The following is a 15,531-nucleotide window of genomic DNA, read 5'->3' on the forward strand; positions in this document are numbered from 1 at the left end:
TGGGTAACACCACTCCCACCTCAAGCAGATGGGGGCTAATGAAAGCCTGTGTGTGGAGGGCCTGGCAGGGACCTGACTTACTAATGTGCTCAAGAGCGGGGAGAGGGAATGACCACCAGCCACAGGAGTGGCTTGGACCTACCTCTCGGGCTTCATAGGTATCAGGAACTGTGATCCGATAGGGTGCATCAGGGATGTCATAGTACGGCTGATCCTTGTGAATGTCCTGAAAGCACAAACAAATTTGCTTTCCGAGTTGCCTCTGCTGTGCTGCAATGGCAGCCAACACTGGTCAGGAGTGCCTGCCACGTCTTCCCCATATTCACTCTGGCTGTCACCTGTTTCCATTTGCAATTTACTGGGAAACACTGGGGAGGGATCTGGGCCCCCTCCCCCCTCAGTCCCTTGTAGCATAAATTAAGCTCAGATGCATGGCCAGAGGTATGCGACAATGCGAGGGTGGGCCGCAGGTCTGCGAGCTGTCCTCACGTCTCCAGGAACACTCACAGCACTCAGCGACAGCGACAGGGTCTGAAGGATGTCCAGCATGGTCTTCAGCACTGTCCCACTCCACAGCAAGTGAGGAAACCTGCATCGAAAGCCACGATTTAGGGCCGAGGAGACAAATCTCCAAGGAGCCCACATTATCCCACCTCTGCCACCCTCCCTGTAGACAGTACAGCCCCTTGGCTGCTGCCCAGCATAGGGCCTGGCTCCACTGCAGGGCACCCACCACCCCAGGCCCTTGGGAGTGGGGTGGGCAGTGTCCAGTGAGATCCTCCCCGGCACTGGCCAGTCCCACTCGTCAGGGCCTGAAGTGGCCTGCTCTGGTGCTGATGCTGGTTGGCGCGGTCACACACCGGCCAGATGTATTCCCCCACTCTCCAAAGTGACTCTCGAACTGTCTTCCCATGGGTCCCAGTTTTCCACTTCATGGCACACATAGAAAATGACATCGTAGGGTAAAGAGAAGCAGCTGCTGCCTGCTCCTGAGTGACAGCATGGGTAGCCAATGGCCCACTGCACAAGAAGCCCAGTCCTAGGCACACGCTACACATGTATTGCCTGCACCTGTCAAAGGACCACGGCCCCTGGATGGCTGCCCACCTGCCTCAGCTTGGATCAGGGGCATTTGCGGCTGGCCCCAGGGCTCTAGATATGGTGAGCTGGCAGGTTCCCGGGGGCAGCTGGTTCCTCTGGCCCCTCTACTGGAGAGGCTGGCCCAGACTACCTTTCAGGGTTCTCATCAGCTTAGGGACATGTCTCCCAGCAAGAGAGTCCATGGTGGAAAAGGGCCAGTGCAGGTTTTTCTCCCTAAGGATGCCTGAAGTTACTGATTCTACTAGAGACCACTATGCTGTGCACTGGGGTAGGAGGTGACTCTTAGCATGGCTATGAGCTTCCAAGAGCAGGATCAGAAAGGCTCTGTGGCAGGTGAGGCACTGGGCCACATCTTATCAGGCTGGGTGGAAATCAAAGGCAGAAGGGACATGACATTCCTTGACCAGTGAAAGATGCAGTACATGTAATTTAGAAAAGGTCCAAAGTACTGTCTGCCCAGTAAAATTATGACAGTTCAGAATGGAGGTTTCAGAAACAAAATTCAGACTACAGCAAACTCAGTGACATTGAGTGGGAGGCTACATGGTCTTTTGATTATTTAAGGGGGATTTTCCCCTGTATTTCAGATCACAGAAGTATATGATTTAACTAAAACACATCATAGCTCTATACACATATATAACATGGATATTTATACATACGTACGTACATACATATAATGTGTATATACACACACACACATACATACAAATATATATAAAAGCATTAGTGGAAGCAACCCAAGTGTCCATCAGAAGATTAATGGATTAAATAATATCCATACAGTGGGGAAGCAGATGTGGCTCAGGCCATTGGGCACTCGCCTCCCATATGGGAGGTCCCAGGTTCGGATCCTGGTACCTCCTGGAGAAGGCAAGTAAACAATGAGCAGACAGATGAGAGAACCATGGGGGGATGGGGGTGGGAATAAGTAAAAAAATAAAGTAAATAAATAAACCTTAAAAAAAACCCCATACAGTGGAATATTACTCTGCTTTAAAATGGAATGAAGTTCTGATACATGCCACTAAATGGATGAGACTTGAAGACATCATGTTGATTGAATTAAGTCAGACCCAAAAAGATAGATATTGCATGATGCCACTTATATGAAATAGCTGAAATATGCATATTCTAGAGACAGAAAGTAGAACACAGGTTACCAGGGTGAAGGAAAGGGGGAATGGGGAGTTAATACCTAGTGGGCATAAGGTTTCTGTTTGGAGAGATGGGAAAGTTCTGGTAATGGATGGGGGTGACAGTAATGCAAAACGGTGACGTGATTAGTTTCACTGAACCATATGTTTGGGAGGGGCTGAGATGGGAGTTTATGTCAAATATGTTTCCACAATAAAAAAAAAAAAGCTACTGAAGAGACAATGACAATTAAATGCAATAAATGATCCTGGAGTACTGGATCTAATAATGGAGGAGAAAAGGCTCAAAAGGACATTACTGGGTCATATGAAAAAAAAATAGAATATAGACTGAAAGTTTTTCATCAGTGTTAAAGTTCTTGAACCTGCTAACTGCATCTAAGGTGGTTACATAAGCGAATATTCTTGTTCTTAGGAAATCAACCTAGAATATTTAGAAAACGGACCGACAAAATGATATAGCAAATGTGGAAAAACATTAAAATTGGTGGATGTGGGTATATAGGGGTGTATGCTAGACTTCTATGTAGGGGTTTTGTATTACTTCTGCAACTGTCCTGTAAGTTTGAAATTATATCAAAATTAAATGTTTAAGGGAAAAAAAAGCACTAGAAGGAAGTGAACGTACTTATCCACCAGACCAGAGAGATACTTGTCTGCCACCCTCCTGATCCTTTTATGAATGTGGTTGAAGTTGACCAGTAAAAACTGGGCGTGCCGCTCTAGCTCCTCTTCATTCTCCTTGGTCTTGTCCTAGACATTCAGAAGAGACAGGTACAATGCAGGCCCACCACGAGCCACCAGCGCGCACAAACACGTTCTCTACGACAAGGCTCACTTTATCTGCCATCATGTTCAGAAAGGCATCGAACACTTTGTCTGCAACGGCAATCACACACTGCATCATCCCTGAAATGAGAGAGAGGGGTTCTTGCCAGTCAAGTGCAGCAACAGAAAGGGACCAAGCCCAGATATTTTCAAACTTCTCAATTTGAAATAATTTTAAACTTACAAGAGTTTTCCTATATCCTTCACCAGCTTCCCACAATGTCAACACCTGACCATCATGTGCTTGTCAAAACTAACAATGATTCAAAACTGTTACCTAAAATTTCACCATCTTCCCACTAATGTCTTTTTAAATTTTTAATTTTTTTCTCTCTCTCCCCACCAATTGTCTGCTGTGTCCATTCGCTGTGTGCTCTTCTGTGTCCGCTTGTATTCTTGTCAGCGGCATTGGGAATCTGTGTCTCTTTTTGTTGCGTTATCTTGCTGTGTCAGCTCTCCGTGTGTGTGGTGCCACACCTAGGCAGGCTGCACTTTCTCTGCGCAGGGTGGCTCTCCTTACGGGGCACACTACCACATGAGGTTCCCCGACACGGGGAACACTCCTGTGTAGCACAGCACTCCTTGAGCGCATCAGCACTGCAAGTGGGCCAGCTCACCACATGGGACAGAAGGCCCTGAGTTTGAACCCTGGACCTCCCATGTGGTAGGTGGATGCTCTATCCGTTGAGTCAAATCTGCTTCCCTACTAATGTCCTTTTTCTGATCCAGGACCCAATCTGTGGACCAGTATCCCCAAGCTGTGTTTAGTCATCAGGTTTCCTTTGTCTCTTCCAATCTGTGTTGGTCCCTCAGTCTTTCCTTGCTCTGAGGACCTTGACATGTTTGAAGGGCATAGGTATCTTGCCAAATGCCCTCAGGTTAGGTTTGTCAGATGTGTTCCTGTGATTAGACGACGGTTCTAGGTTTTGGGGATGAGTACGATAGAAATACTGGACCCTCCTCGTCACATTGTATCATGCACAGAGGTGACTGTCTTCTCACTGAAGATGTTTTCCTTGAGCTCCTGGTTGAGGTGGTGTCTCCAGGTTTTTCCACTGCTAGGTCACAATTTTCCTTTTTCTATATTCTATTCTTTAGAAGAGAGCCACCAGGTCCAGCCCACACTCAATGAGAGAGGATTTAAGAGTTATCTCTGGAAGAGAATTTGTGGACATGTTAAAACTGCCATAGCAGCTGATAAGTACGTTGGGAAAGACTGTTTGAGGTGATGCAGAAATTGACTTGCTATTTCTTCAAAGATTTAGTTTTATTTATTTATTCCCCCTTCTCCCCCGCCTCATTGTTTGATCTGTCTGCTCTCTGTGTCCATTTGCTATCCACTTGTCTTCTCTTTAGGAGGTACTGGGAACTGAACTGGGACCTCCCATGTGGGAGAGAGGTGCTCAATCACTTAAGCTACCTCCACTCCCTGCTTTGTTATATCTCTCATTGTGTTTCCTCTTCATGTCTTCTTGTGTCATCTTGCCATGCTAGCCTGTTGTGTCTTGCTTGTCTTCTCCAGAAGGCCCCAGAAACCAAACCCAGGACCTCCCATGCAGTAGGTGGAAGCTCAATCACTTGAGCCACATCTGCTTCTCCCCATTTCTCTTTAATTTTTTGTCCACTAATTTTAGCATCCATCAGTGGATTCTGCCTGTGGTGTTCTAATGGTGATTTTCTATTTCCCTCACTCCTTCCCTTTTTGGTAATTGGAATTCTTATCCAAGGCAGCTTGTTTCTTTCCCCTTTTTGTATTTATTTAATCATCTACTTACATCAGTTTGACCCAAGGATACATATTTTATTCTCTGAGTTATAATCCAATACTATTGTTTCATTTTGTTGCTCAAATTGCTCCAGCTCTCTTAGGTTGGCTCCTAAAGGTCCTTATGACAGATGCCCATGTATTAAAAAAAAATTTTTTAAAAAGCACTTACTTTCTGGCAGTACAAGATGCTCCAGGCTTATCTTGTACTTTCCCTGCCCCAGCCTTAGAATTACCTATTTCTCCAGTGAATCCTGCTTCCTTTTACTGAAGAATGCTATTTAGAAGGCAAGATCTGGGCATTGTGGGTGCTCATTGCTACTGGGGTGCAATAGCAGATTTTAAAAAAAATTTCCTCCCCCCCACCCCCTGCTGTCTGCTCTGTGTCCATTTGCTGCACATTCTTCTGTGTCTGCTTGTCTTCTCTCCTCATCTCTTGTTTTTTATGTATTTACTTATTTATTTCTCTCCCCTTCCCTCCCTCCCGCCCCGTCCCAGTTGTCTGTTCTCTGTGTCTATTTGCTGTGTATTTTTCTTTGTCTGCTTCTGTTGCTGTCAGCGGCACGGGAATCTGTGTTTCTTTTTGTTGCGTCATCTTGTGGTGTCAGCTCTCTGTGTGTGTGATGCCATTCCTGGGCAGGCTGAACCTTCTTTTGTGCTGGGCAGCTCTCCTTATGGGGCGCACTCCTTGCGCATGGGGCTCCCCTATGCGAGGACACCCCTGCATGGCACGGCATTCCTTGTGTGCATCAGCACTGCGCATGGGCCAGCTCTACACAGGTCAAGGAGGCTTGGGGTTTGAACCGCGGACCTCCCATGTGGTAGACGGATGCCCTAACCACTGGGCAAAGTCCGCTTCCCCTCATCTCTTCTTTAGGAAGCACCGAAAATCGAAAATTAATTCTGAGACCTCGAACTTGGGAGAGAGGCATTCAATCACTTAAGTCACCTCACCTCCCTTGTTTGCTGAGCCTCTCACTTTCTCTCCTCACTGTCTCACTTTGTCATGTCATCTTGCTGTGCCAGGTCTCTGCGGCATGTGCCATCAACTCTCTGTGGTGTGGGTCAGCTTGCCTTCACCAGGAGGTCCCCGGAATTGAATGTGGAGCTTCCCCTATGGTACACAGGAGCCCAACTGCTTGAGCTACATGTTTCCCAATAGCAGATTTTAAAAGGAACAGAAGGGAAGTGGACTTGGCCCAATGGATAGGGTGTTCGCCTACCACATGGGAGGTCCGCAGTTCAAACCCTAGGTCTCCTTGACCTGTGTTGAGCTGGCCCATGTGCAGTGCTGATGCGCACAAGGAGTGCCGTGCCACGCAGGGGTGTCCCCTGTGTAGGGGAGCCCCCCGCACAAAGATTGCTCCCCATAAGGAGAGCTGCCCAGTGTGAAAGAAAGTGCAGGTTGCCCAAGAATGGCGCCGCACACACGGAGAGCTGACACCACAAGATGACGCAACAAAAAGAAACACAGATTCCCAGCGCCGCTGATAAGGACAGAAGAGGTCGCAGAAGAACACACAGTGAACGGACACAGAGAGCAGACAACTGGGGGAGGGGGGAAGGGGAGAGAAATAAATAAATAATTAATTTAAAAAAACAACAACAGAAAACAGAATCACAGTGTGGGTGCAAGGGTCATTATAAGACGCCAATTCATACTTCACAATGCTGTTCCACTTACCTAGATGGCTAAGTAACAGGACTACAAGACCTTCAGGGGTTTAGGTACATAACATGTACACTCCAAAAATAAGATTTCATCCCTCACACCCAGCCTCTTTAGAAACTACCGTACATTTAGATGCTACCACCTGCCTGGATGGGTAAATGTACCAAAATGTTAAAAGTTGGTGGATCTAGGTATCTGGGTAGGGAGTATACTGGGTTCTCGATATTGGGTTTTTATTATTTTTGCAACTGTCCTGTAAATTTGAAATTATTTCAAAATAAAAAATAAAAAGTATTAAAAATAAAAGAAATTCATACACCTGTTTCACAGGAGTAAGAACTACTTGCCAAATAATTTTTTGGATGAAGGTTTTACATAAGTGGCATCTCTCAAGAGTCCATGGAGTGATTATTTTAAGAGATTTCTTCAAGCACTGATATTTCTCCACAAGAAAAAAAAAACGGTACCATAAGTATCTGAGGATTATTTCTTCCACTGGCATGAACAAGTGGATAGATTCATCAATGTGTCAAGGGCTTTGCCAATGGAAAGTGATGATTGCTACTAGTTGTGCTTTATTAATACTAAATTTATTCATCTTTATCAATCAGCATTTCTCAAAATATCCACACAGTTAATACATAAAAAAATCATAGATCTAACCAATTAAATTCCTGTAAATATTTAAACATGATTACAAAATCCAATTCTTCTAAGCATTTAATTAAAATATAGGTTTAATATTTCAGTCTAAGTTTTTCAACACCTTATAAATCAGTACCCAGATGAATACAACGATGTGAAAACTTATCGGTGTCCTCACCCTAAAACTGGTCAACAAGTACCTAAACTATGGATTAGACTACGGGTCTTTTTCCTTGCTGTCTCTATTTTAATATTTCTTCTTCCTTTAATTTCTGTTCTTCCCTTAGGGCTGCCTTTCGAGGTTTCAGTAATTGTAATATTTGTGTTCCTTCCCAAGGTTTCAATAATTTTTCTTTCTTCCAAGGGGTTTGATGGGGCTGGGATTGGTCATAGCTGGCACCCCTGTGTGTTCAGGGTCTGGGATGTGCTGCATTATGGACTTGAAGTCTTTGTCATTCTCAGAGATTCTCCTGTTCTGAATCCCCACCACAGTCCCTACACAGACATGTCCACAGACCCTGACCTGCTGCCCTGGCATCTGACCAGTCCCGATGGTGTCAATGACAGTCACAGCCCGAGTGGGGTTGCATCACGACCAACATGGCTGTCACTTAGGTGGGACAGAAGGCCTCCCACCAATGAACTCTCATTTCACATTGCACTCCTAATAAGCACTTGGCTAACCAAGTCCACAGTTGATCAGTATTTAGCGGAAGAAACAAAAGTATATATATCCAAATAAATCCATCTTTCTTTTGTAATTACAACTCTCTTCTTATGCATTTTAAAAATCAAATCTTTTTTTGAAGTATCGTTATGAACTCATACTTTCCAAAAATGACACTTGTTTCAATTAACTAAAGTAATGAGAATATTGTGACCATCTGTCCACTGTAAGTCCCTTTAAATTGCTTCCTTGGGCCTTTCAACCTGCTCCTGGCATTTTAAACAAGCACTTGCTCCCCAGAAACAGTAAGATGTTTCAGGTCCATCAAGAATTGTCTAAGGAGCTTTGGTTCCTTTTATGGAACAAAACTTGGGTGCTGGAGTGCACTCAAGGAGTGCTGCTTTTGCACCTGGGCCCCTCTCAGCAGTGGCAGCACCAAAAGGTAGTTTTTATGGTTGTAGGTTTCATACTAATTGTTCCAATGTAGTATATAGTGTCACAATACAATTTTCTTCAGGCAGACAAAAAAATAGGGAAGAGTTATCTCCTATAATATTAAAGCTAAATTTGTCATGAGAGTACCATGATAATAAGCTTACCAGATTTGTCTTTCTGAATAGCTTTATCCTCAAAGTAGCAGAACATTACCTGGAAGCGATCAGGATCTGTAGAACGCAGTACCCTAACAAAGAGAAAAGCGTTAATTACATTTCAAAAAATCCAGGTCCTCCTTATTTCAAATTTGATATGAACTAGAACTGGTATGCTTATGATGAACAGAAAATTTGGAGATAAATAATAAAGAGATGTGAACTTTCTAGCAGGCGACGTCCACTGTTGGCCCTAACAGTTCCACACTTTGAACCCAGCAGGTCTACCAAAAGCATCTACATGCACAGGGACCCTCAAAGAGCACTGTTTGCATAGTCCAAGATGCCAACAATTTAATGTCCCTCAGTGGGAGACTAGTCAGTTAAATCAAAGCACATCCGTTCAATGTCATATCATGCAGTCACCAAAATGAGAGGGAGCTATGAGGCTTTTATGGGAAAACATCCTATACATACTATTTTTTTTTTTTAAAAGAGGGTCATTTTTTTTTTTTGGTAAAGAAGTCATTCTACCTAGGTATAACAGCATTAAACATTTCTATATACCTAATAACAAAACTTCAAAGAAAAATCTGACAGAATCAGATGCCATCTTGCCCTGCCTCCTCCTATACATACTATTAATTGAAAAACACAAGGTGCAGGGAAGACATGCAAGGCCTGGCATCACTGACAGTTTTTCTAAAGGCTTCAGTGTGTGGTATGCATGTAGGACACATATGCTTGCATATGCAGAGAAAATGTCTAGAAGGAAAATAAGAGGCTACTCTAGTCACTGGGTATCTCTGGATAGTGGAAATGAGACTCAGGGTTAGGAAAGTGAAACTTGTGTTATATATAATAGAGACTTTTACTTTTAGAGTGAAAATATGTATCTTTAACTTTAGGGGGAAAAAAAAGAGGAAAAAGGAAAGAAATATATGCCTGTCAACAATAGCCTCTGGGAAGGGCTTCCCAGAGCGTCCATTTGGTCACACACTCAGGCAGACAGCCTTCGGTGGCCGTGTGGGGCCTGAAGGCTTCTGTGTCTGTCTTTCGCTCTTTAAGTCTAAGTAGGGCAGGCCAGGTTGCTTTAAGTACGTGCATTCTCAAGTGCTCACACACACAAGGGCATGCAGTTTGAAAGCAATTTTGAAAGTTCTCCCAATAACTAAAAAGCCAAGAATATAAGCCAGATTCGTGGATAAAGGCGCCTGGTTTCTTTCTCGTGGCTCACAGGCCTTGGCTAGGTGCCCTGGGGAACCTGGCTACAGCCTGGGCAGGAGCTACTGTGAGCTACCTGTGAGCTACCTGAGGCCCATCTCCTTGGTCTTCCTCTGCCCTGAGAACCATGCACACACCATTTAGGGGATGCTTGTGGGGCAGCAGGCAAGAGTTCTGCCTTTGTGCAGATGATGCTGGAAGGAAATTTTTCTAAATTTTTTTGTGGTGATGAATGCACACCATTGTGATTATACTAAAAGCCACTGATTATATACATTGGATACTGTAAGGTATGTGAATATATTTCAATAAAAGTGCTTTAAAAAAACAACAACAGAGACATCTCTTTTAACCACACATGCAATGAATAAAACTAGGTTTCTGTCCTGTTTTGGTTTGTTTATTTTTGAAAATATTTTCTTTGGAGAAAGGACTAGAGGGAGCTAGTATACTAATATGCTATAGGGAATGGAAGTGAGATCAGTGGCTTTTCCTCCTCTACATATTTCCACATTTTTGTGTAATGCCCTCACGTTACTTTTATTTCTCTCCCCTCTCCCCATTGTCTGCTCTCTGTGTCCATTTGTTGTGTGTTCTTCTGTGTCTGTCTGCATTCTTGTCAGCAGTACTGGGAATCTGTCTCTTTGTTGTGTCATCTCTCTGTGTGTGCGGCGCCTCTCCTGGGCAGGTTGTGCTTTTCTCGCATGGGGCTGCTCTCCTTGAGTGTGCACTCCTTGTGTGTGGAGCTCCCCTACACAGGGTGCCCATGTGGCAATCCTTGTGCACATCAGTACCTTACGTGGGCCAGCTCACCACACAGGGCAGGAGGCCCTGGGTTTGAACCCTGAACCTCCTATGTGGTAGGTGGACAGTATCAGTTGAACCACATTCGCTTCTCACATTACTTTCATAATTGAAAAAAATTCATATAAGGTGAAAAAGGAGAAGAAAGTCAAAGCTCCCTGGCTTTGTGGGATTCTGGGCAATGGGTCATCGGGGATTGCTCAAATTCTGACGAGGAGCCTGAGGAGCTGCCGAGAGACAGGGAAAAGATGATGGAGAGGGAAGGTGGGAGGTTCATCCCATTCCAACCAAAACTGCCTTCATGTGCTTGATACACTGCACTTTCAAGATCTGTTATACCAAAGAGTTGCAAGGCACCAAAAATAAGTTAAAACACTGTTGCTTTCCAAATATCCCTCTTTTTAAATACTAACACTTTTTTTTTTTTTAAACTGTATGGGAAATAAATTCTAACTCATTATGCCCTTCCTGGGACTTAAATGAGCTGAGTGTCTACTGACCTATGTTTTAGTGGTATGGGACCATCCAACGTTCTATAGCTGGCACGTGGGGTGGCAGCCCAGGGGTGCCCTTGGGCCCCATCATGGAGGGTCTGTAAAATCCTGCGCATCCCAGCTGCTTCTCACAGCCTTCATTTACAAGAGGCAGCAGGACACAGAAGTTAAGAAACTGGGTTTGATTCCAAGTCAGGGATCATTACCTTGGGCAATTTACTTACCTGCTCAGCATCTCAGTTTCTTGTCTGTAAAACAGGTCTCTAACAGGGCCTACCTCAAAGGGCTCAGGCAGGACCTGGCATGGCATGAGCACTCAAATCATGCAACTATGACCTTAGCATGAGGCAATCACAGATCAGAACAATTATGCTGTTACAGCCAGTGTGGTGACAGAGGCATCCTGAGTCAGACTACCTGGAGGGTTGTTTTGGAGCAGGCCTTTTCCACTTTGCATTTGTTGTTTATATTCAACTGTGGCTCTGGGAAGCAGCTCAGAGAGCTTCTCTGAACCACTCTCAGAGAGGGCTGGTCCCTGAGAGGGGCTCTTGCCCAGTAACATGGATGACTTTGCAACATCTATTGTGACAGTTCAGAAGCCCGATTCATGCAGGATGGGATGATAACGGAGTGCAGATACATGTGTGGTTGTTAGACCTGGTACTTGGTGCCCAAGAAGAGCATAGGGCACAGAAATTTAAAATCAGAAGTGTGGGTGTGCAGGGCAGTGAAGGGGGGCATACCTCATGTATTCCAGGCGGTAAACTGACAGGAGATAGGTGGACATGGCAAAGTCGAGCTTATTGATGAGGGCGGACACTTCTGGGGGAGGGTCCAGCAGATTGATGATGGTGCTGCGGAGCTCGCTCAACTCAGCCTAGAGGGGAATAAACACTCTCCAGGGCTCCAGGGCCACCCAGAGGGGAATGCTTCCCTACCTCAGGAGCAATGGACCCCAGGGGTTAACAATGTGGGTTAAAAGGGGAGTGGATGTGGCTCACGCAGTTGAGCACCCGCCTCCCACATGGGAAGTCCTGGGTTTGGTTCCCAGTATCTCCTGAAAAACAAAACAAATAACAAGCAAAACAAATGAAAAAACCAACTCAAGGAAGCCAATGTGGCTCAGTGGTTGAGTGCTGGCTTCCCACACGTGAGGTCCTGGGTTCAATCCCTGACTCTCGGTACCTCAAAAAAAAAAAAAAAAAAAAAAAGGACCTGCTCTACTTGCTCCCAAGAGTGGAGCAAGACCCTGCCCTTCACTGCCTGTTCCTAGTGAGACTTGGGCAGGATGAGAATCCTTACAGGGGTGACGGTGTCATTTTTCATGGCTGAGTTATACTGCAGGACGGACCGCAGAGGCTCTTTGCTGGGGAAGGTGAGCAGAGGAGACTTGGTGGCAATTTCACAGACCCCCTCATACCACTCCTCAGGCCAAAGTCCTGCAAGAGAATGAAATGACTGAGGTCGCCTGTTGGTCACGAGGCACCGCAGTGGGGCAGGTGGTGACCACCTCTATAGCCTGGGTCTTTTGAGCCAGCCACCCCAACAAGTGGGCACAGAAACCAGTCTGTCACCTGAGTTGGGCGGTATTCTCAACAATCCTAAACTATATCTGCAAAGTGCCACATCTGCAAATGCTTTTGGGGAAGCAGCTACGTTTGGACTAATTTCAAATTCACAATCAGGTTGAGTCCCAGATCATCACCACTGTTTTCACTCTGCATTCTGTCTTCCTCGGGAGAGGACACCTCCTACCTGACCCCTCCACAGCGAATCCCATCAGCACAGAGTAGAGCCAGAAGTCCCGGAAGAGCTTCTGTAAGCGAGGCTTAGCTTCCTTGATGGGCGGCAGTCGTCGGGTAAGCTGTGTGACAAGGAGGCAGAAAGGGAGTTCGTTTGCTTGTGGAAACCTAAAATCTGTTGGTGTAAAATAGACCACAGATTCATTCTCCAACAGCACTCTCAAGAGACTGGGCTGAGAGTTGCCCACCACTTCTTGACAATTTCACCCATAAATGTTCATAAATGTTCAGCAGTTCACCTGTTCATTCATTCATTCATTCATTCAGCAAACATGAGTACCTAATGAGTACCAGGCACTGGGCCCAGGAGGGAAAAAAAAAGCCCTGTTCCTCCACTCGAAGGGCTTTATGGAAGCAGAGAAGCACATGATGACTGTGGTAGGGTTTGCAGAGTGGCATGGCTCCTAATCCTAAAAGAAGAGTGAGGGAAGCATATCTGGCTCAATTGACACAGTGTCTGCCTACCACATGGGAGGTCCAGGGTTCAAATCCAGGGCCTCCTGGCCCGTGCGGTGAGCTGACCCATTTGCAGTGCTGATGCATGCAAGGAATGCCGTGCCATGCAGCGGTGTCCCCCGCGTAGGGGAGCCCCACGCGCAAGGAGTGTGTTCCGTAAGGAGAGCCACCCTGCACGAAAAAAGTGCAGCCTGCCCAGGAGTGGCGCTGCACACACAGAGAGCTGATGTAGTAAGATGAAGCAACAAAAACAGACACAGATTCCCGGTGCCGCTGATAAGAATACAAACGGACACAGAAGAACACACACAGGTGAATGGACACAGAGAGCAGACAAGGGGGTGGGGAGGGGAGGAAGGGTAGAGAAGTAAAAAATAAATCTTAAAAAATAAAAATAATAAAAAAATAAAAGGAGAGTGAACCTTAGCCAGGCAGAAAGGAGGAAGCAGCCTGCCCAGGTGGAAGAAGGAGCAGGTGGAAAGTTTGGGAGCATGGCGGGCAGGCAAAGAGTGCTTAGAGAAAAGCCAAAAATTCACTGGGGCAGCAGCAGAGATGAAGCAGCAGCAGGGATGTGAGAGGCAGACCGGGAGAAATCCCATGGGTGGAGCAAAAGAAGTGATTCTTCAATTTTTTTAGCTGAAAGACTTTTTCAGGTACGATCCTAATATATAAAGCAGGTAAGAGCAGAATGCTAAGGTATAGGTGTGAGGGGCTGAACTCTGGGCTGTTTCAAGCCATGGGATGAAGCAGGGAGTGGCCCATGTAAAATTTCGTAAAATGGTGGCACTTGGCAGGATCCACATAGAATTCTCAACTGGGCATCAGAACCCCCTGCAAGGATAATGAATTGCAGTGAGCAGGGCTCTGTGATCCAAACATTTATGAGTGCTAAGTATGTGCCAGGCACGGTGCCACGACAGAGGTGGGACGGAAAAGATGATATCCCATGTAGGGGGCAGGGGTGAGACGGCACATTGCCACCTGGCTGGTAGGATTATAAATTGGTGCAACAACTTTCTGGAAAGCATTTTGGTAGTATGTATCAAGAGTTCTAAATATCCTCAACTGTTGCCCTAAAATCTCATCACTAACAATGTATAAAAGAAAAAAAAAATCCAACTTAGATACAAAAATGTTCCAACAGTTGCTATAACAGCAAAAATACTAAAGGTCTGCTCGAGAAAGGCAGTTAAATAAGTCAGTGAAATAAGTATATTGTACAAGGCATGGGGCTATGTATCACAGGGAAGCTGATGGTAGATGGTCTATGGTTAACAGGACAAATATGACGTTTTCTCCTGAACAGTAAAATATATAATACTAATATAAAGTATTAAAATAATTGGGTGGGTTGGGGAAAAAATACACCAAATGTAATATATAGGCTATAGTTAGTAGTAATATTTTGATGATGTTCTTTCACAGTTTATAACAAATGTTTCACAAGGCAAGGTGTTACCGGGGAGACGCATGGGAGCCTTGTATGATGACATGTATGCTTGCTTTATAAATTCACGAATTTTACTATACATTTATTGTTTATGTTTATTTGTGTATTAATGACATATTTCAATAAAAAAAGAAACACATGGTTCACATCCTAACCCCCCAAAATTGATGACAGCACTTTAAAAAAATAATTGTATTAACAGTATTTACCTCTGTTAGAACTGATGAAAGATTAAAATAGTTCTATCATCCACTAAAAAATAAATTTTCGTAAAACAAAAAGAGTAAAAAAATAAATTTTCTAGGAATATTTGGTTATGTAGAACTAGCAATATATCAAGTGCAAAACCTGCAGAAATGTATAATGATATAGATTTAAGAATTTCTACTTTCTTCTTTAAAGTGGTCTATATTTTCCAGTGTTCTGCCATAAATGTGCTACTTCCACAATGAAAAGAAGGGGGAAGAGGAGGAGAAGGAGTGGCTTCTGTTTGGAGCTGCAAGGAACAGAGACCTGGAAGGGATGGGCAGACTCTGGGAAGGTGCCCTGAGGTAGAGGGGTGCTGGAGAAGGGGGTGGTGAGGAAGGCAGGAAGGAAGGTACCAGGAGGTGGAGGGGTGCTGGAGAACAGGGCTGGGGCAGGGGACCAAGAGTGGATGCTAGTGACACAAGGCTGAAAGCCCAGAGCCGCAAAGGGCAACTGGCCTCTAAGAGGCGACACACTGAGAATGCCAGAAGCGTCAAGAAGGGTTGAAATCCTTTTTTTTCAGTAGTGAGAAGTCTGTGTTCATCCAGGGGCTAAGGATGGCAGTGATGAGAGGCTGTGGGGTAAGAGGAGGTGTTGTTGGAGGCATGATGGGGTTCCCAGAGTGCAGCC

The 15,531-nt window shown here is 45.1% G+C and overlaps 1 protein-coding gene across 3 annotated transcripts in view; it reads right to left on the bottom strand.

The window, feature by feature from the left end:
- The window catches only part of PI4KA (phosphatidylinositol 4-kinase alpha), a 147,499-nt gene that overhangs the window by 33,596 nt on the left and 98,372 nt on the right, over positions 1-15,531 (bottom strand). For all 3 annotated transcript variants that reach the window (XM_058281759.1, XM_071209918.1, XM_071209919.1), the window contains 8 exons: positions 12,703-12,811; positions 12,250-12,386; positions 11,691-11,824; positions 8,435-8,517; positions 3,097-3,167; positions 2,887-3,011; positions 508-589; positions 143-226 (listed from right to left, as the gene is read on the bottom strand). In XM_058281759.1, the coding sequence (XP_058137742.1) occupies positions 143-226; positions 508-589; positions 2,887-3,011; positions 3,097-3,167; positions 8,435-8,517; positions 11,691-11,824; positions 12,250-12,386; positions 12,703-12,811 (825 nt within the window). The remainder of the gene's footprint in view (positions 1-142; positions 227-507; positions 590-2,886; positions 3,012-3,096; positions 3,168-8,434; positions 8,518-11,690; positions 11,825-12,249; positions 12,387-12,702; positions 12,812-15,531) is intronic.

This window comes from Dasypus novemcinctus, chromosome 19 (assembly GCF_030445035.2).
Source record: "Dasypus novemcinctus isolate mDasNov1 chromosome 19, mDasNov1.1.hap2, whole genome shotgun sequence".
NCBI lineage: Eukaryota > Metazoa > Chordata > Mammalia > Cingulata > Dasypodidae > Dasypus > Dasypus novemcinctus.